The 23,812-nt window shown below is 36.4% G+C and overlaps 1 protein-coding gene across 3 annotated transcripts in view; it reads left to right on the top strand.

The window, feature by feature from the left end:
* Nucleotides 1-23,812, top strand: part of MYO15B (myosin XVB) — a 1,190,858-nt gene that overhangs the window by 485,685 nt on the left and 681,361 nt on the right. For all 3 annotated transcript variants that reach the window (XM_044084949.1, XM_044084950.1, XM_044084948.1), the window contains exon 13: nucleotides 16,895-17,026. In XM_044084949.1, the coding sequence (XP_043940884.1) occupies nucleotides 16,895-17,026 (132 nt within the window). The remainder of the gene's footprint in view (nucleotides 1-16,894; nucleotides 17,027-23,812) is intronic.

Genomic DNA, 23,812 nt, shown 5'->3' with positions numbered 1-23,812 from the left:
GTAGCAGCCATAGTGATGGAGTTGTGGCTAAAACCATGAACAGAAAGATGACTGATATTAGGTCACATATATATAGTGTGTCATTAGACATGCAAAGCATATGAAAAATTTGCCATTTTCAAAAGTGTATAAACTAAGGAGTATGCATGCTCTGGATTGCCCTAAGATATATGACTTGGTTATAGAAACATTCAGGGCTGAGATGACATTAAAGTATTTACCTGCTAAAGCACAAAATATAATTGAGAAAAGGTATGTGCAAAAGAGATGGACTGTAGTCTGTGAATCTGGACATATACAACAGACATACAACATTTAAGCTTGTTACTGGGTATAAGCAGCGATGTCTAAAATGAAGAGAATGTTGTTGTGTCTTTCGGCTTTTCCCAGTTAGGGATCACCACAGCGGAACTCCGGTCCGCTAATGATTGGCAGTAGATTTGTACGTGCCGAGTTGCCGGCCCTGACGCACAACCTTCAATGAAGGTACACCCATTCATGCATGTCTCTACACAGAAGACGCTCTAGCTGAGAATTGAACAGGACAACATCTTACTATGAGGCGACAACGCTACCGCAGCACCACCACACCTCTCTAAAATTGAGAGAATAATTACACAAATCTTCCGGCAAGTTACTGAGTATTCAGATAGCCAGGTGCTACCTGTAGTGAAAAGGTTATTAATTCACAGGTAAGAAACATCTGATTTATTTTCAAATAGGTGGAATGGATGCACCAATAATACTGTGAAGAGATTTGTGCCAAATTAGATTGTCTGAAAAGAATGCAATTGGGTTATGTGAAAGAAAGTGTGAACATTTCAAAGACTTATTCATTGGCTTACAAAGCCTGTCAGAAGTGTACCATATGCTTGAGCATAGTTCAGTCTCTTTTACTTATGTTTCTAACTTGTCAGTGGTTGCTGTACGTTTAATGAAGCTGCTTGAATGTGAAATAGAACTACAATAAGATGTCAAGTAGCAAAACAATTTGAAATAAGTAAAGCAGTGATAAAAAGAGCACCTATATCCCATGATGTGAACAAACTGATGACACTATTAGTTGGTGCTAATAATAACATATATGTTAGATCATGCATATCTAGGAAAACAGGACGGTGATCTTTTGGAAGAAAAATTAGAGATTAACTGGATTACACCTGAATTGCTGATCCCAGAGCAAATATTCTGAGTATGTTAAAGCTCTTTCAGACGATCTAGAAATGAAGTTGCTAAGAGAAGTCCTGATGAAATGGTAGCATTAGAAAAAAGTGATATTCTAAAGATCATACATTCAAAGAAAATCAGAGTTATATTCTGAAGGTCATACATTCAAAGAAAAGCAGAGTTGTACAGTTGAACTTCTGTTTGCAGCAGAGTCATCCAAAGTTCCAAACCAAATAAAACAAGAGATATTAAAGAAAACCAACAAATCACACCTGGTAGTAGTCATACCCAAATATGCATTCTTTACTGGCTATGACTGTCCAGTCAGGCTAAAAATATAGTCTTGCAGAATGCAGTCTGCAATTCTTTCTGCAACAGTAACAATCAAGAACTATTACAGCCATATATAGTACTGGGAAGAGGTTTAGCCAGTGAGCCAAAGTAGGTACTGATCTTTGCAGAACCAGTACTCTGTTTACTTAGTGTTTTTATATTGTTACTCAGAGTTTCCAGACGTCATGAGGCTAAGAAACTTATTTTGTAATGTCAACAGCACAGTTTGGAAAGACAGGTATACTTTGCAGAGGATACTATAGAACAGACTCCCCATCCACATAAAACAAAGTTCATCCCTATTCATGTTCATGTGCAACTTAGATCTATGGACGGGGAAGAGAAAATTTATCCCATGACTGTTCAGTGTATTATTAATGGACAGAGGCTGTTCCTAAATGCCTTATTCCATGCATGGGTCCCCTCAAATTATCCAAGGTATGACCCCAGTTATTCTCATTTGGGGTAATATTTATAATTATCAACTATGGCATGGGTAAGGCTAATCTATAACCAAATGGGATAGATTAATTTGAGCATAAAAAGGGAAACTGGCTAGGCATAAATGGCCCACAAGTGCACCTAGCCTAGTACTTATGATGCACCTAGAAGAGATACCTTGAACAAAAGTGTCACTGTTACACAGGTGTCAGTACTTATCAGGAATGATATACCTACTGACATTATTTTAGACAATGGACTCCATTTTTTGTGTGTGCAGAATTAAAATGTTTCAGTATGGGATTCAGTCTGAAATTTTAGTAGCAGTCTACCTAAGGGGAAGTTAGTTAAAAAACAAAATGCAAATCAACACAGCACGGTACTTAACTAGTCTGCTAATCAAGATGACAACCAATCATACACTCACACACACACACAGACACACACACACACACACACACACACACACACACACACACACACACACACACACACACACACACACACACACACACACAAACTAACCACACTTCATACTGAACTCAGTCACTCTAATACACCCACAAACCCATGCTACATACATTTAAAACATGGGGCAAGCCCCTCACCACCCCAAAGCATATAGAACCAATACGGTAATTGCACTTACCCTGGTATAAGTGCCACTCAGGACACACAGTCTCACACACACTCATGTTATACAACAGGTACCTTTCATACCTTTCCCACACTACAAGTCAAAAGCACACTTTCACAACATCATTCTCCTGACATAGCATTTTCCAGATTAAACATGCAGTCTGCCCACCACAGACACACACGTTCTCTCAACACCATTCATCCAAACAAAGATACGCATTGTCAGTGGCTCAATAAGTCACACACTTGTCTCTTTTGGTAGAAGATGAGAAAACGTATGGGTTCTTTTCCCACACCAGGTGCTTAGCTTCATTTTCCAGTACTGACACTGGAATGCAGAGTGTATGTATGTGTGTGTGTGTGCGGGGGTGGGGGGGGGGCTGCACTCTTAAGTGTGCCATCCTTTGGATGAGATATTAAACTGAGGTCCCTTCAGCCCAAACGGAGTTAACTCAGGTAGATGTACAAGATCCCATGATACATATAGGAAAGAGTAGGGTCTGCTTCTTTGTTAAACTTTGATTAACATACATTACACTTCATTTACATATATATATATATATATATATATATATACACTTATTGCAAAAAATAACATCTTTTTCTTCCCATTTTATACTCTCTACCACACCTCCAAACTGTCCAGATTTTTGCAGAATGTCCAGATTTTTGCCTGATATTTTTGGTCTATTCCTCATAAAATTAGTGATTTTCTGGCAAATCACTGGGATAATCTGAGGACTGAAGTCACTAAATAATGACATAAATTTGAGTTTTAGAACTCAAATCCCTTCAGAAATTGTATGTTAACACAAGCCCTGCTACGCTAGCAATTTTCAAAGTTTATAACAGCAATATTTAAAATTTGTCCCTATTTTTAGCTCTTTGTCCCCCATTTTGTCAGGCTTGTCTTGCACTAAGAAGTTGAAAGGTATGCTCTTTTTATTTCTTCCATAACTTCTTCATCCTCCCTTCACTTAGCTTACAGTAGTTCATCACTTCTCTTCTCAATGCTACATTAAATATTTTTTATAATTATTGTATTGTGCCAGTCTTTCCTTTCTCCCTTTATTTCACTTATTTACATTTTGACAATTTCATATTATATTCCTTGAAAACTATTTTCTTTCCATCATTCCTACATATTGCCATGCATCTTCATATTTTATATAATGGCTGTTCAGCTGTTTCATATCTTCTCCCTTGTATTACCTTAGTAACCAAAACAAATGCATAGATGACATAAATTATTTACAAGATTTATAAACTAAATATTTTCTTAACTATTAAACAATTCACCTTGCTTAATAGGATTTAACCTAAACCTCCAAAGGAAACAAAAAATATCTCAAAGAAATCTTTTTCCCATTTTATCAGGAAGTATATACACCTCCTAAATACCACTTGTCTAATATACAATATTTAACATATATGCTTGCTTACTTGAAGACTTTTGAAATTCCTTCTGTCATAATGTCAGTTCTCTTATTTCCTGCAACATCTCTTATCTCTAATTAGAACAGCATCATATTTTCTGAATCTAATCTCTCCACTGATTCAAAACATCTTCATTTTTCCCAAGCTTAATCACTAGCACACATATTTAATTTACTGTAAAACAAATACCTCTCCCCCTGATTAGATGCATCTCAAAACCATTTACTTTTCTGTTTACCCAACTGTAATCCTACCTTCTCCAGCAATTCTTTAGTTTTCACCACCACCTCTTTCATCCTTTTATCCCCGGGCCTCCGCTGAAAATGGACTTATATCCAGTCGGACTATCCCAGTCAACAAATGTAAAATAAATAAATGAATAAATCACCAAATCATTAGCAGAAAACAATAACAATGGGAGGCACACATCATTCTTAACATCCCACCTTGCTTCTTCCATTTCACTCAGTCTGCATAACTGTAATGATGACAACACAAGCATTCTCTCACTTAGGTTCATAGGTTCATAGATTAGTACTAAGCTAACTGCCCTTGTGAGCCATTTTAAGTCTAGCCAATTATCCCTTGTGAGACTCACCTTAACCATTAGGCCACCCTCCCAACCCACTTTGATCCCTTTCACATTTTCCTCTAGGAATTCAATCCATAATTTCATTTATAGCTATCAACATGGAATCCATCTCCCTATTTTTAACACCAAATATAACTTCATACACCACTACTTGTAACGCCTTTTGGATTTTTTGTCAAAATATTTTTATAAAAATATTTTAAAATATGCATATCACAGAATTACTGTCATCAATCCTTTAAATCTTTTGCTTTCCATGTCTCTACATACTTTCTATTTTTCATTACTTCCCCAGTCATTTATCTCAAATTTCCTGAAACACTTTCTTCTTATTCTACCATTTCTTTATAAAGGCCGTAACTTAAATCCATCTTGATGTTGTGCATTCTTCCTATTCTGTTCCATTAGGAAAACTTCTACCTTATTTTTGGAATGATCTTTTCCAACAAATCCAGAAGCTCCTGTATTCTTTTATCCTTCCACCTGCCGCCTTCTGCACTTTTCTTCTCCCACATCTTTCCCACATATTTTGTTAGTGCCTCCATAAATTTACCCTGCCTATACCTATACCTCCATCATCTCCCGTCTGACTCATCCTTCTCTCTTTGAGTCTCAGAAATGATGAAACTTCAATCTTTTTTTTCCTTGTAACAAATATTTTGTTTATGTAGCATGCCATTAATATTCTCACTTAATTTTCTTTCAGCATCTGCAAAATACTTAACATTCTCCCTCTGTGAATCCTCCAGACTTCATCTTTAATTCTTCATATTATTTCTTCCTGTTTTACTATCTTCTCTGTCCATCTATGTATTTTTTATTATATTTTCTTTATGCATTACCCACCAATGCAACCAAGATTTATGAAATGGTCTCATAGTCAAATGACCCTTCCATATTCACCTGCTTTCATACCTTCAGTTCTGTTTTACATCTCAACCTGTTAATCGATCTTTCCATCCCAAATAGCTATGTGACCAGAAAACCATGTCCTTATCTTATCCCTAGCACTTTCTTCATATACCTTGAAAACCAAATAAAATCTGTTTCTGTGTTAAAACTCCCTTTTATCTATGTATTCGTCCATTTCAGATGACCTTTTTCATAACTTTGAAGTTATGAAAATTTGGGGAAAATCAGGCTTGAACACCTTTCTGAGGGTGATTATAAAGTTTTTGTTTAGCTCCTCTAAGTGTTGCTAAGCTCCAGTCTTACTCTACAGTGTAACAGTGGTCAGTGCCAGACACCGCAGAACAGTGTCAGAAGAGAAACAGCTTTAAAACTGTTAGATACTTCACTCTGTGACACATTTAAACAAAACCTGTGGTGGAGTGAAATGTCTAACATATTTCAAAGCTGTTAGTTTCTCAGGGTCTATATTAAGTTATTGAATACTAACAACATTGAATGTTATATGGTCGACACCATATGTTCGAAGTTGTAAGTATTTAAAAATGAAAGCAGAAATCTCTGTAGAGAAGATTTTCATTTACTGTACTCTAGTGCAATCTCGGAATTGGTATATTTAAAGAGCTGGGTGTGTGGGGCTTGCCCTCCTGCTTAAAATGTTCAGGTAAGTTTTTCCTTTTTTAAATCGATTTAATGTTCTAATACTTGCATCTTCCAACATATGGTGTTGACCATATAACGATCGATGTTGTAAGTATTTGATAACGTAATATAGACCCATTTCTCAGAGGACACTTTACTTTTACCTACTATATGCATGGCAGTGCTAGGTGTTTTATTGCTTTTAAAGCTATAAAATGCTCTGTCCTCCTATACCTTTTTTCATAAAATTGGTAGCACATGGTGCAGATAAAGCTCTGTGCACTACAAAGAATTATGATTGTCTCTCTCCCTTCATAATTAACATATTACATGGTCTTGACGTGGATGCCAAGATTCTCCTCTAAAGCTTTGCTCTGCTCTTGAGGTGATTGTCTTGGCATCCATTACTTAGACATATAATAAGTTTGTTATGATTGGAGACATATTCATAATCCTCTCTGCCTATGATATTTTATCTTTCTTTTCTCAAATTATATTTTAAATCTCCTATCAAAATTATGGTTTTATTCACAGTAACGTAGTGTTTCAACTTTTGAAATAAAATCTATTGCCTATACTGCAGTCAAACAAAAATCAAACTTAACAAAAAATGTCAATGGAAACCAGAATTTGAAAAGATGACTTTAATAACAATCAACCACTAAACGCTTTTGTCCCCCTTCAAAAGTCTGGGACTTCTTCAGAGATACAAACCATGGTAAAATAACCATATTTAAACTGTTCTTACATCAATTAAACTTAATTCGATCAATTTTCTGATCAAACTAACAACTGTTAAATTTCTTACCCACAACACACCACACAATATAGTCAACTATATTGTGTGATGGAACATTTAACAGTGGTTAATTAGCACACCACACAATATAGTTAACTATATTGAATGTATTGTGTGGTGGTTAATTTGATTATCAAATTAATTGAATTAAGTTTCTGATTGATGTTAGAGGAATTTTAATATGGTTGTTTTTCCACAGTTTGTATCTCTTATGAAGTCCCTGAATTTTGAAGGGGATGAAACTGCTTAGGTTGATCGTTATTAAAGGCATCTTTTCAAGTTCCAGTTTCCATTGCCGTTTTTTGTTCTTAAGTTTATATACTGCATCCTCCCTTACCAGCTTCTTTCTAACCCTTATTGACTAATCCCTAGTATTGACTGGTCCATCCTCAAACAGATTCATCTCATTGAAGCAGTGCTTAAATTTAATAAAATATTCCTAGATACCCTTAACTCCCTTGCCCCTACCAGGCGAATTCAAATTAAATCTAATTTTGCTCCCTGGTTTTCTATCTATCCCATGACTGTTCAGTGTATTATTAATGGAAAGAGGCTGTTCCTAAATGCCTTATTCCATGCATGGGTCCTCTCAAATTATTCAAGGTATGACCCCAGTTATTCTCATTTGGGGTAATATTTATAATTATCAACTATGGCATGGGTAAGGCTAATCTATAACCAAATGGGATAGATTAATTTGAGCATAAAAAGGGAAACTGGCTAGGCATAAATGGCCCACAAGTGCACCTAGCCTAGTACTTATGATGCACCTAGAAGAGATACCTTGAACAAAAGTGTCACTGTTACACAGGTGTCAGTGCTTATCAGGAATGATATACCTACTGACATTATTTTAGACAATGGACTCCATTTTTTGTGTGTGCAGAATTCAGATGTTTCAGTATGGGATTCAGTCTGAAATTTTAGTAGCAGTCTACCTAAGGGGCAGTTAGTTAAAAAACAAAATGCAAATCAACACAGCACGGTACTTAACTAGTCTGCTAATCAAGATGACAACCAATCATACACTCACACACACACACACACACACACACACACACACACACACACACACACACACACACACACACACACACACACACACACACAAACTAACCACACTTCATACTGAACTCAGTCACTCTAATACACCCACAAACCCATGCTACATACATTTAAAACATGGGGCAAGCCCCTCACCACCCCAAAGCATATAGAACCAATACGGTAATTGCACTTACCCTGGTTTAAGTGCCACTCAGGACACACAGTCTCACACACACTCATGTTATACAACAGGTACCTTTCATACCTTTCCCACACTACAAGTCAAAAGCACACTTTCACAACATCATTCTCCTGACATAGCATTTTCCGGATTAAACATGCAGTCTGCCCACCACAGACACACACGTTCTCTCAACACCATTCATCCAAACAAAGATAAGCATTGTCAGTGGCTCAATAAGTCACACACTTGTCTCTTTTGGTAGAAGATGAGAAAACGTATGGGTTCTTTTCCCACACCAGGTGCTTAGCTTCATTTTCCAGTACTGACACTGGAATGCAGAGTGTATGTATGTGTGTGTGTGTGTGGGGGGGGGGGGCTGCACTCTTAAGTGTGCCATCCTTTGGATGAGATATTAAACTGAGGTCCCATCAGCCCAAACGGCGTTAACTCAGGTAGATGTACAAAACCCCATGATACATATAGGAAAGAGTAGGGTCTGCTTCTTTGTTAAACTTTGATTAATGTACATTACACTTCATTTACATATATATATATACACTTATTGCAAAAAATAACATCTTTTTCTTCCCATTTTATACCCTCTACCACACCTCCAAACTGTCTATATTTTTGCAGAATGTCCAGATTTTTGCCTCATATTTTTGGTCTATTCCTCATAAAATTAGTGATTTTCTGGCAAATCACTGGGATAATCTGAGGACTGAAGTCACTAAATAATGACATAAATTTGAGTTTTAGAACTCAAATCCCTTCAGAAATTGTATGTTAACACAAGCCCTGCTACGCTAGCAATTTTCAAAGTTTATAACAGCAATATTTAAAATTTGTCCCTATTTTTAGCTCTTTGTCCCCCATTTTGTCAGGCTTGTCTTGCACTAAGAAGTTGAAAGGTATGCTCTTTTTATTTCTTCCATAACTTCTTCATCCTCCCTTCACTTAGCTTACAGTAGTTCATCACATCTCTTCTCAATGCTACATTAAATATTTTTTATAATTATTGTATTGTGCCAGTCTTTCCTTTCTCCCTTTATTTCACTTATTTACATTTTGACAATTTCATATTATATTCCTTGAAAACTATTTTCTTTCCATCATTCCTACATATTGCCATGCATCTTCATATTTTATATAATGGCTGTTCAGCTGTTTCGTATCTTCTCCCTTGTATTACCTTAGTAACCAAAACAAATGCATAGATGACATAAATTATTTACAAGATTTATAAACAAAATTTTTCCATTTTCTTAACTGTTAAACAATTCACCTTGCTTAATAGGATTTAACCTAAACCTCCAAAGGAAACAAAAAATATCTCAAAGAAATCTTTTTCCCATTTTATCAGGAAGTATATACACCTCCTAAATACCACTTGTCTAATATACAATATTTAACATATATGCTTGCTTACTTGAAGACTTTTGAAATTCCTTCTGTCATAATGTCAGTTCTCTTATTTCCTGCAACATCTCTTATCTCTAATTAGAACAGCATCATATTTTCTGAATCTAATCTCTCCACTGATTCAAAACATCTTTATTTTTCCCAAGCTTAATCACTAACACACATATTTAATTTACTGTAAAACAAATACCTCTCCCCCTGATTAGATGCATCTCAAAACCATTTACTTTTCTGTTTACCCAACTGTAATCCTACCTTCTCCAGCAATTCTTTAGCTTTCAACACCACCTCTTTCATCCTTTTATCCCCGGGCCTCCGCTGAAAATGGACATATATCCAGTCGGACTATCCCAGTCAACAAATGTAAAATAAATAAATGAATAAATCACCAAATCATTAGCAGAAAACAATAACGATGGGAGGCTCACATCATTTTTAACATCCCACCTTGCTTCTTCCATTTCACTCAGTCTGCATAACTGTAATGATGACAACACAAGCATTCTCTCACTTGATCCCTTTCACATTTTCCTCTAGGAATTCAATCCATAATTTCATTTATAGCTATCAACATGGAATCCATCTCCCTATTTTTGACACCAAATATAACTTCATACACCACTACTTGTAACGCTTTTTGGATTTTTTTTCAATATTTTTATAAAAATATTTTAAAATATGCATATCACAGAATTACTGTCACCAATCCTTTAAATCTTTTGCTTTCCATGTCTCTACATACTTTCTATTTTTCATACCTTCCCGAGTCATTTATCTCAAATTTCCTGAAACACTTTCTTCTTATTCTACCATTTCTTTATAAAGGCCATAACTTAAATCCATCTTGATGTTGTGTATACTTCCCATTCTTTTCCATTAGGAAAACTTCTACCTTATTTTTGGAATGATCTTTTCCAACAAATCCAGAAGCTCCTCTATTCTTTTACACTTCCACCTGCCTTCTTCTGCACTTTTCTCCTCCCACATCTTTCCCACATATTTTGTTAGTGCCTCCATAAATTTATCCTGCCTGTACCCCCATCATCTCCCATCTGACTCATCCTTCTCTCTTTGAGTCTCAGAAATGATGAAGCTTCAATCTTTTTTTTCCTTTTAACAAATATTTTGTTTATGTAGCATGCCATTAATTCTCTTCTTAATATTCTCATATAATTTTCTTTCAGCATCTGCAAAATACTTACATTCTCCCTCTCTGAATCCTCCAGACTTCATCTTTAATTCGTCATATTATTTCTTCCTGTTTTACTATCTTCTCTGTCCATCTATGTATTTTTTATTATATTTTCTTTATACATTACCCACCAATGCAACCAAGATTTATGAAATGGTCTCATAGACAAATGACCTTTCCATATTCACCTGCTTTCATACCTTCAGTTCTGTTTTACATCTCAACCTGTTAATCGATCTTTCCATCCCAAATAGCTATGTGATCAGAAAACCATGTCCTTATCTTACCCCTAGCACTTTCTTCATATACCTTGAAAACCAAATAAAATCTGTTTCTGTGTTAAAACTCCCTTTTATCTATGTATTCTTCCATGTCAGATTACCTTTTTCATAACTTTGAAGTTATGAAAATTTGGGGAAAATCAGGCTTGAACACCTTTCTGAGGGTGATTATAAAGTTTTTGTTTAGCTCCTCTAAGTGTTGCTAAGCTCCAGTCTTACTCTACAGTGTAACAGTGGTCAGTGCCAGACACCGCAGAACAGTGTCAGAAGAGAAACAGCTTTAAAACTGTTAGATATTTCACTCTGTGACACTTTTAAACAAAAACTGTGATGGAGTGAAATGTCTAACATATTTCAAAGCTGTTAGTTTCTTAGGGTCTATATTAAGTTATTGAATACTAACAACATTGAATGTTATATGGTCGACACCATATGTTCGAAGTTGCAAGTATTTAAAAATGAAAGCGGAAATCTCTGTTGAGAAGATTTTCGTTTACTGTATTGTAGTGCAATCTCGGAGTTGGTATATTTAAAGAGCTGGGTGTGTGGGGGTTGCAGGGGGGCTTGCCCTCCTGCTTAAAATGTTCAGGTAAGTTTTTCCTTTTTTAAATTGATTTAATTTTCTAATACTTGCATCTTCCAACATATGGTGTTGACCATATAACGATCGATGTTGTAAGTATTTGATAACGTAATATAGACCCATTTCTCAGAGGACACTTTACTTTTACCTACTATATGCTTGGCAGTGCTAGGTGTTTTATTGCTTTTAAAGCTATAAAATGCTCTGTCCTCCTATACCTTTTTTCATAAAATTGGTAGCACATGGTGCAGATAAAGCTCTGTGCACTACAAAGAATTATGATTGTCTCTCTCTCCCTTCATAATTAACATATTACATGGTCTTGACGTGGATGCCAAGATTCTCCTCTAAAGCTTTGCTCTGCTCTTGAGGTGATTGTCTTGGCATCCATTACTTAGACATATAATAAGTTTGTTATGATTGGAGACATATTCATAATCCTCTCTGCCTATGATATTTTATCTTTCTTTTCTCAAATTATATTTTAAATCTCCTATCAAAATTATGGTTTTATTCACAGTAACATAGTGTTTCAACTTTTGAAATAAAATCTATTGCGTATACTGCAGTCAAACAAAAATCAAACTTAACAAAAAATGTCAATGGAAACCAGAATTTGAAAAGATGACTTTAATAACAATCAACCACTAAACGCTTTTGTCCCCCTTCAAAAGTCTGGGACTTCTTCAGCGATACAAACCATGGTAAAATAACCATAGTTAAACTGTTCTTACATCAATTAAACTTAATTCGATTAATTTTCTGATCAAACTAACAACTGTTAAATTTCTTACCCACAACACACCACACAATATAGTCAACTATATTGTGTGACGGAACATTTAACAGTGGTTAATTAGCACACCACACAATATAGTTAACTATATTGAATGTATTGTGTGGTGGTTAATTTGATTATCAAATTAATTGAATTAAGTTTCTGATTGATGTTAGAAGAATTTTAATATGGTTGTTTTTCCACAGTTTGTATCTCTTATGAAGTCCCTGAATTTTGAAGGGGATGAAAGTGCTTAGGTTGACTGTTATTAAAGGCATCTTTCAAGTTCAAGTTTCCATTGCCGTTTTTTGTTCTTAAGTTTATATACTGCATCCTCCCTTACCAGCTTCTTTCTAACCCTTATTGACTAATCCCTAGTATTGACTGGTCCATCCTCAAACAGATTCATCTCATTGAAGCAGTGCTTAAATTTAATAAAATATTCCTAGATACCCTTAACTCCCTTGCCCCTACCAGGCGAATTCGAATTAAATCTAATTTTGCTCCCTGGTTTTCTAACGAAACAAGATCCCTCAAGCATAAACATGATAGTACTTGGAAAGCCTGGACTAAGACCAAACAACCTCCCCTGCTTCAAAAGTACAAAGAACTTTGGAACCTTGTCAAACAAAATGTCTCCAATGACAAAAAATCCTATTATAACTCTCCCCTGACTAACAGAAAAACCAATCCACAGAAATTCTGGACTACCCTAAATAACATTCTCAATCCCAGATGTCCTTCTAATCCCTCCCCTTTCCCAAACAACACTCTTCTGGAAACTGTTACCATTCTCAACAAACACGTCATTGATACTGTCCAGAAACTTACAGCTTCCAATCTCAATGGAATTCCTCCCTCTACCCCTCCAAACCCTCACAACAATAACCTCTTCTCCTTTCAGTCAGTCCCAACTTCCTACATTAAATCACTCCTACTGAAGTTTAAAGCCTGCTCTCCCTCCTCAGACAATCTCCCACCCACTTTCTTCAAATTAGCTGCTGAATCCATAGCCTATCTGGTATCCCTATTAATCAATAGATCTATTTAGGAAGCAACAGTGCCAGAGATTTGGGAATCCTTCTTCACCATCCCCCAGTATAAAGGTGGGAACTCAACCGACCCATCTAACTTTCGACCTATTGCCATCCTCTTTCCTCCTTCCAAAATACTTGAAAAATGTATGCATTCACAACTCCTTAACTATCTCCTCTAGCAGAACCTTCATACACCTACTCAACATGGTGTCCGCCCAAACCACAGCATTACTACAGCCCTCCTGTCATTTACACATACAATAGCTGAGGCCCATGATAAAAAACACCTTGTTTCCTGCCTTTTCCTTGATCTCTCTAAAGCCTTCGACACTGTCTCTCATACTTTACTTCTAACTAAACTTTCTAACCTCAGTCTATCTCCTTCCACCCTAGCCTTTTTCTCTAGCCACCTGTCTCAAAGACAACAATCTGTTTGTTGGCTCTCCTCCTGCTCACCAAACCTTCCAGTTACAACCATTGTACCCCAAGGTTGCATCTTGGGTGCCCTCCTGTTCCATATCTTTGCTAATGAACTTCATATTTCCTGCAAACAATCTGTTCTAATTCAATGCACTGATGACTCGACACTTATCAGCACTTCCAGCAATATCTCTGACCTTCGCATTCTTACCCAGGACACCTTTCTATCCATCGAAAAGTGGCTGTCTGATAATTTACTCATCTTGAACTCCCAAAAAAAAAGCACACTGCTGCTATTCCTCCCTTGTTCTCTCTCTCATCTTAAATCTACCTTTCTCATCACATCCTCCAATAACACCACCATACAATCTGACTCCCACACAAAGCTTCTAGGTGGCATCATTGATGAACTTAAATTTAACCTACATATCCTTCAAAGTATAAAAAAGACTCACAAAAAATTGGGTATGCTCTATCGAAATCATAAATTCTTAACCTCTAATGCTCAACTCTCCTTGGCACAGGCTCTTCTTCTCCCCTCCCTTCTTGATGCCACTCCAATCCTTACTAATATTCAGTCCCTTGTCCTGGCCAAACTCCAACAAACTTACCAGAAAATAGCAAGATTTGTCACAAGCTCCCTTTTTAACTCACACCATTGCCTCACACTCAACTCTCTTCAATGGCTTGACCTTCCACAACAACTCCTTCTATCTCATTTTCAGATCACTCACTCCATACTTTACAATCCACCCTCCTGCCCCGCTCTCTCCTCCTTAGTATCCACCGATACTCCCACTCACACACTCCGTACCTCTAACCAGCAATTCCTTGACATCTACAAACCTATGAAAAATATTGATAAACTACTGTATAAATCCACTGTATCCCAAGCTTGGAATAAACTTCCATCCCACATATGCTCCATTACTCACCCTATACACTTTAAGAAAGAACTTAGACTGCACTTATTCAGCACCAAAACATGTACCTATCATGACCCTACCTAACTCCACTACTCTCCTTTATCCTAATATTCTACATTTATCTACATTTCTGCCCTCATATTTGCCTTAGCTTTTTAATCCACCTCCTTATACCCCTTTCACCCCATGCATGCATACACAGTATTACACCACTTCAAAACTGTTATTAATAACATAACAAAAAAGGGGGAGGGCTATTATCACTATTGTGTATATATCTACTGATCTGATTTACCTTATTATTTTTCTTATCTAATCACTGTGAATCTCTACATATTCTGTGTCTAACTGCAATTGGTATGTATTGTATGTCAAATTGTTATTGTATGTATTTGTAAATTAAACTTTTGTGTATAGTACACTGTATATAACTGGAGCTTTTCTCCTCGAGTCTCCACTGAAAATGGGTCTCTGGCCCAGCTGGACAAACCCAGTTAACAAATGTCAATAAATACATAAATTAATTGATTAATTAATAAATAAATAATGTCACAAATTAAGAACCTTCTTGGTACTCCAACTGCAATGTGTCACATACTAATAGCTGAACTTTTTTACTGAAAATGCTGTTCTTAAACATACATCTTGACCTAGAGTCAGTACTATTTGTTTTACCCAAAACAGCTCAAACTTTTCTTGTTTGTTTACACACCTAGTGTCTAATAAACATGTTAAATCTGCATCCACTTGAAACATTCATATGTATCATACTTATTACATCTCTCTTTGTACTAGTAACTTTGACTGATACTATAGTAGTATCTGCCTTTGTATACATTTTTCAATTTTCTTTCTGCTAATATTAACAACTTTGTTCTCAGACCTTGTTTCTGTCTCTCCTCCTTCGCCTTCATCTCTGATGCAGGAAATTTATTTTCCACAATTATTCCACTTTTTTTGTGTTTACTCTCTACCTTTTCTTCTTTACCCACGGCCTCATTTTGTTCACATTTCTGCATTTCTAATACATTCAGCTCAGAGGGTCAGTTCAAGGTTTAGGCATCAGCCCCCTACTGTTTATTCTAAATATTCATATCATGGCAAAACAAATTTCTTTCTTGAGAAGTAGATCATTTATCTTCCCATGACATATCAACAAAATATTTAATGGTATTACCCTTCCCCTTGACTGATCTAACCACAGTTTTGGTCACATCAAGTAGATAGTTGTTTGCAAGGCTGTTCAGGTAAGAGCGTTCTCTCTGGACAAAGGGATGGACTGTTCTCATTACGTTCAGCTGTTTATCACTAAAATGGACCATGTCTGTCAGCTGAGAATGACTTTGCTGAAGAAGTAAGACAGTAAGTAGATTGACTGAAAGTTTGGCTTTCCAAGACTACTGTTTTGTAAGGATTTTGTGTTGGAGTACAGCAGTGTCAGAAACTGTTATTATATGGTAAGTATTTCAGCTCACATACTGCTTAATAAAAAGAAGTAAATAAACTCTGTAAAATCTGCATTATTGTTTATTTTCTTACATACAAACAAACAAACATACAAAACAATTGCATTGTAATTGTTTAAGGTTATGTTGATTATACCATTTTGTCTAATGAAAAAAAATGGTTACTGGACTTATACTGGCATACTGCTGTATGATAGTGAGCCATATTAAAACTATGACATTTGTTATATTGTCAGATGTGTGTGTGTGTGTGTGTGTATGTGTGTGTATGTGTGTGTGTGTGTGTGTGTGTGTATATATATATATATATATATATATATACACACACACACACACACACACACACACACACACACACACACACACACACACACACACACACACACACACACAAAAACACACATATATGGAGTTGTCTGTAACAAGATTCATGCAAATAAGGAATAAATAAATAGCGAAGAATTGCATCAAGGCCAACAAGACATTAGGGAAGTTAACTATTCTTCTTTTTTGATTAAATCTGTTTTAACAAATTATTAAATAAGACTATTCTTGTATCATGCATTGTAGTTATATTCTGTTTTTCTTCTTTACAAAAGGTATGCCAACTATGGCCCAGTATCCCCAGATGCCTGCCTACCCATCCATGCCAGTTATGGGTGGAATGATGCAACCAGCCATGCCAGCAATGGCTCCTATGGGTGCTATGCCAATGATGCAAGCTATGCCACGTAAGGAAATCATGGACGTGTCACTGTGACTCTATTAATGTTTGTTTAACTCTGCCTTCTTTTTATTAGTTGATGTAAAACATGTCTGAGTAAAAAAGAATTCTGTCAGAAAACTTGGGTTCCATAAATCACTTTAATATTGAGTGATTTCCATGACAAGTTTAATGGTCTCAACAAAACATCTGTAAATAAACGTGAGTAAGGTACAGAAGGTTGTTCATTAAATAAACGTGAGTAAGGTGCAGAAGGTTGTTCATGATATAGTTCCTATATATGGAAGTTGTACACAGTGAAATATAAAAAAAGAATATAGTGTGCACTGAGCTCCAAGTCTGTTACTGGAATTCTGTGATAAACTTCCTCAGAGCATATTCTTACATTTGTAATCTGGACAGAGGATTCATAAATGTTACGCATAGTACCATGTGGGCTGTGTGCAGTTTGCATTATTTTTAGCCCTGAGATTAATAAAGTTGACAGAGCAGAATCATTCTAAACCTCAAACACATATAGTTCCTGTACAGCCCGTGGATAAGGAACATGCACAAATCACTACTTGTACAGGCCAAACAGCAATCTGTAAATTACCTAGAGGAGGAGGAAGAGGACTTTATTTAGAGATTCTTTGCCATCTGCAGCTCTCTCGTCCTCATGTGGCCTGAGAAAAGGATTCTCTTAACTACACTAGATGGCATCTACTGACTTAAGCAGTAGTGGACACTTTTTTTATATTGCCCTTCTCAGGGACACCATACTCTAAGAAAGATGAAAAGGGAAAACAATCATTAAGAAGAAATACTCTGTTTTATAAAGTGTACATTTTTAACAAAAGGTTTAGTGTTAAATAAAGGAAATGACTGCTGCATGGTTTTAGATGGCATGTACACAGTCAACATCTCTCACTGGGGGGTGCAAGTTTTTTTTGTAGAGGAAGACGCATTTTCATGGTATTACATTGGGATGAAGCGGCAAGGCTTAAAATGATCTCCGGGTCGATAGCCTAGTAATCTCCCATGATCCTGTAAGACACGTACTTAATTAAGAAATAGGGAAGGGGGGAGTCTGCCATAAGAAGACTTACCCTTGGCCAACAGATGGCTTTAAGCAGTGGTGTAGGGAACTGAGTAAATGTGTGAACATTAACAGCGTGTACAGTGATGTGGGTTCTAGTGAAATGGGGTGATGCCAGATGATAGCAGCTGACAATATCTACAGCCAATGATGGCACAGCAACACCTTTCTAATGTTAATGCATGCTCTCCATATCTTTGTTTTGACTGGATGATGATGAGTGCAGTATGACATGTAAAAGACAAGAGAATGCAGAGATGTGTCACATAGTTAGCCATGAAACACTGTGCATGTGGGAGTAGGCAATGTGGACTGAAGCATAGCAGGAGTAGGGACTGGTAAATATGCTACCTCTTCAGGGGCCAGGGAATGGCATGTGTTTGAAAAGCCATTTGGCAGTATGTGAGAACTTGGTTTTACATGCGAAATATAAGAATGAATTTTAATTGACATGTTTTTATTAGTTTCTTAATACGTTCATTTTGCATATAACTGTACAGAGTGATACTGCCGGTGGGGTGCAGCCCATTGCACTATGCATTATGACGCTGCTATGATAAGTACATTGCACTATGCATTGTGATGCTGCTATGATAAGTACATTGCACTATGCATTGTGATGCTGCTATGATAAGTATAGTCAGTCATACTGGTACAGGGAGACATCAGCACACCATTGAGATTTTACTGCTACGCAGCCATGGTGCTGAGCCATTCATGGGAGGTACCACATCATTTGGCATAATATTGTGAAAATGTAATTAGTTGCTGGCTTCCCCTTTAGAGAACATTGTTGCATCAGCATGTGTGTGGCCTCAGTATACACTGTGGTTGCATCACTGCGCTTCTGACAGTGACAGCCTGTCTGACAGATGCTGCACTGTGGTTATATTAAAGTATACTGTTTTATGCCATGATACCTTGATGTACGCTGGAGGTGTTGCTCAATAGTAGACCAATGAACATCATAAGTTTTGCAGGCCATTCAGGGGGCATCACATTTTTTTTTTGGGGGGGGGGTATTCCACAGTTATACTTATGTAATTTATTTATTTATTTATTTTATTTTACATTTGTTTACCGGGATGGTCCGACTCAGCCAGTGGCCCAGGCCTAAGGAGAAAAGTTCCAAGAAACAAATTTATTGTAGAAAGCAATTAACAATTAGAAAAAAATTACAATATAACAATTGAAACAATGGTTTTGAAGAAAAACACAGTAGAAACATGTTATAAATCAGCTAGTAGTAATACAATCAGAAAGCATAATAAATTAGTTATATAGCAGTTGCAGGATACAATGTCTCCAGATTTTACAGTAACACTTATTTTTAGGGAAGAGCAAGCTTCACTCTTGTAACTGAGTAAGTTTATGGTGCAAAATGGTAAGGAGGAAGAGGAAAGTTTATTTATTTTATTTTTATTTATTTTATTTAATATTTGTTTACTGGGAAAGTCCGACTTGGAACAAAGCCAATTTTCAGCAGGGGGACTGGGGAGAAACACTCCAGATACATGTCTTTAAAAGTTAGTAGGAGGGTTTAGTTAAGGAAAGGTGTGAAGTAAAAATGAGAGGAGAGAATCTTATCCAGGGGTAATACAGGAACAAAGTCAATTGTTGTATAGGTGTTCATAGGTTCATAGGTTCTTAAGTGTGTACTAGGCTAATGGCCATGGAGCCTTTACAAACCTATCCCATAGAAGTGTCCTGGCATAGTGCCGGCCTGACGTTAGTTCCCAGTGCCTCTATCAAGTAGAACTGAACTGAAAGCTGAACTTTCTATTTTCCATCCACTCATCAAGATTTCTCTTGAAGAGGGCCAGTGAGGTGCACTGCTTGACGTGTATGGAAAGTCTATTCCAGAGCATGGGCATTCTCTGGGTTATAAACCTGTCCCTCCAGCATGTTCTGTTGATTGTGGTAATGAGGTTGAGGTCTCTGGAGCATGTGGTGCGGAGGGATTTGGATTTCTTTAGATGTGGAATTTCTAACAGAGTTGGGTCAGACATGGCTTTGTGAGTTAAGAAGAGATCGACTTTGAGAAGGAGTTTAAATTTGGAGGTAGTGGGAGTATTAAGTATACTGTATGTTGGGGAATGCTGTTCCAGTGATTTGTAATTTGATTTGCGAATAAGGAGTCACCAAAAGAGTTGCTAGATTTATTAACTTTTAGTTTCTTGGATGAGCGGAGGGTACGGGTGGCATTATAAGGTTGAACTAGATTGTTTAGAGCTATGATATGAGCAATTTTGAGTTGGTTAAGTGATAGTAGGTTTGGCAGTTTGAGCCAGTGTAGCTGTTTCAGGGCTGTACAATGATGGGCTCTATTATGAAGGCTGGCTGCAAAATGAACTATTTTCTGGTATCATATCTCTAGTTTGGACAGTTCAGATTTTCTAAGATTACTGAACATGGGGGAAGCATACAGTAATGTGGACAGCAGGTATGTTCTAGCTATGCCTTGTCTGGCATTAGGGGTGAGGAATGTTCTGGACCTGTATAAACAGCCAAGTTTAATATGTACCTTTTTTATGGTTAGCGCTATGTGCTTAGGGAGCAGTTTATTGTGGCACCTAGTAACTTTGTGCTATCTACTGGTTCAATTTTAGTGCTGTTGGAAGAGGGGATGTGAAAAGGGGTATTGGGTTCAGTGGAGCTATTATTAGAGAATATCATTAGTTTTGCCTTGTTAGGGTTTAGTATGAGTTGTTTTCCTTTGAGGTACTGCTCGATGTCTGAGAAAGCTTTCGGAGTTTTAGATAGGAGTTCGGGATGGGTGGGGGCTATGCAGATGACTGTGAAATCATCGGCATACTGCACTAAAGTAACATGTTTGGATGCAGAACTTTGTAAAGACAGAAAATAGTAAAGGCCCAAGAATTTAGCTTTATGGGACACCTATGGTAACAGGTAGAAAGGTAGAGATTTCATCTTTCTACTTGACAGCTTGCTGTCGGTTGGACAGATAGCTGTGAAACCAAGCGATGGATGACAGTGAGAGATGAATGGATGATAATTCAGGTAGTTTTTGATGGGATACAGTATCAAACACTTTTGACATATCCAAGAAAGTGGAAGAGACAAGGTTGTTACTATTTTTTGGTGGTTGATGGATTCTGTGAAGCTTAATAGAGCAGTTGTGGTGCTGTGTCTTGGTCTGAAACCATGCTGCGAGTTGGAGAGAAGATTGTTTTGTAGTAGATATGCCAGTAGCTGAGAATGTATGCATTTTTCTAGTATTTTGCTAAGGGGGAGAGTATGGCAATGGGTCTGTAGTTGGATAGTTCTGTGGATGGGCCACCCTTATGCAGGGGGATGATGTGGGAGAATTTCCACAGTACCAGTGCAGGAATTCATGGTAAAACAGGGTTTTGGGTGATGATGAAGTTTTTGAGTTAGTTTAAGAAATTCATTTGGGAATTGGTTTTCTGGTAGTGCAGTGGGTTTAGCAGCTAGTTTTAAGAAATGTATGTGGGTCTTGGATGGCTGTAATGGTTAAAAGGAAGGAGTTGGATAAAATGTGTGGAAATTTGGGTTGAGAATAATATAGTTATTGTTTCAATTGAATGAGTAAATGGATAAAATAAATGTAAGACTTAATTAAAAGTTTTTACAGGAATTTTAGGGGATTGAAAGGGTTTTAGCTTGTCTTTGATTTAAATTTGTTGTAGGGGGAGGGCTAAATCTCTGCTTCCCATTTTTTATGTTTAATTTGGATCACACAATGTTAGGGTGTTAATCAGATGTCCTTTACTTTGTGTTCAAAATGATTCACATCCAGCTATGCATTTGGTTGTCCTTTAGATCTTGGTATTTTGTGATTGCATAGGTTTCTGTGTCATGTGTGGTATTCTTGGTATGTATTCTTACTATAGTGTGGTCTTCTAGAATTGTAGTATGTCTGAGTCTGCAGGTCTGGTGAATTGTGTCCTTTTTTGTTATATGTGTTTTGCCTTTTTTGGTTTGCATTTATCTCAAAGATCTCTGTTTTTTTTGTTTCTGACTTTGTGTAGTTTTGCATCCCATATCTCAATCATCCTTGTTTTTTCCTTTTCTTTCAACCACCCCAGTAGTGTAAATCATCATGAAGATTCCCAGTAGTGCTCTGCCAGGTTTTGGCTATGCTGGAGTATTCCAGTCACCTGGAGTCAGTTAGCACTTCCCTGATCTGTACTTCACAGATTCAGAAATTGTAGTTATTTGGTGCTGGCTGATTTTTCAGGTGGGGAGAGAGTCAAATGTGCCAGCTTAGAAAAAGGAAAACTGAAGAAAGTTTGGAGCAGCTCACCCAAGTGGTTCATGTTCTGGAGTGGGTCCAAAATGCTCAGTAAATAGCAGTAAAAACCCTAAAGTTTATAGCAGCAAAAAATATGTAAAAAGAGCTGAGGTTGCTTAACTTGGCTACTTTGTCTTTTCAGGTGACTCTCTTTTGCATAAAACAGGGTAGATTTGTCTTTTCTGGTGTTTTGGGGCTTACTTCACTAGAAGATAGGTAGAAAGACCTTCACTTTGGTTTGTTACTTGTCATACAGTTGTACTTCCTCAAAAAGAGAGCCAATTCATACTTGTACTCTTTGTGTTGTTTCAGTGGCACAAATGAGCTGGGTCAAACTGTTGCTGGTTTTGAGCAAAATCTATGTGTTCTTATTTCATTCTTTCACAACTCTCTAAACTAACTCCCAGTTTATCCACCTTTCTGACTTCATTACAGAATTAACATGAAAGAATACATAGAGAAGTAATACAACATATATTTACAGTTATTACTTAGAAAATAGGCTTTTAAAATCATTGATAAAAACAAAGAACATGAAGAAAAATGATTTTAAGGAGTTATGAATAAGAAATCAAGTGAATCACTAATGAACAAGAGTTTATCTTGAATATCCCTAAACCACTAACAGTAACCTACATATTATAACAGGAAACAATCAAAAAAAAATAAAAATATACACACTACACAAATGCAAAACAAATCATAATAACAATGTAGTCCATCAATATGAAGATACCACTATCTTTTGACCCTGTGCCCCTTTGCCCTCTCACCATTCTACCAGTTACACCCATTCTAAAGATAAAACAAGGAAAAAAATAAACTTACTCTTTTCTCTTCTACATAAAAATTACCTTTCTTGAAACAAGACTTTATACATAAAAAGTAACTATTCCACACAACATGCAATAATAAAACAAGAAATAAAAACAGCGCTGATTGGACACATAAAGATACATGACACAATAAAATAAAAACAATAGTCACAAAAACATTATAGTGTTTCCATAAATTTATTAATTTACTCTGATTATTTATCTATTTATCTATTTATTAGTGCTTTGTCAAGCAAGTTGTCTAACAGGATTATGCCTCATTTTCAGTGGAGTTTAAAGAGAAAGACTCCAGAAATATCTCTATATTTGTATATCCCTATATCTATGTATATGTATGTATATAAAAGAATCACCAGATCACCTAATGCTATACATCTGTAAGTTATCCATAAACATAATACAATACAAAAAACAGATGCATACAACACATACACTAAACACTGAATAATACACAATAACAGAATACTAGGAAATCTTATAAATTGAAAGTAATATATACAAAAAGTTTGTAAACCAAACAAAAATATACACATACAGTACACACACACACACACACACACACACACACACACACACACACACACACACACACACACACACACA

The sequence above is a fragment of the Protopterus annectens genome, chromosome 10.part0, assembly GCF_019279795.1.
Source record: "Protopterus annectens isolate FY-2018-M chromosome 10.part0, PAN1.0, whole genome shotgun sequence".
Taxonomy (NCBI): Eukaryota; Metazoa; Chordata; order Ceratodontiformes; family Protopteridae; genus Protopterus; species Protopterus annectens.
This window is presented reverse-complemented; position numbering and strand designations above follow the sequence as displayed.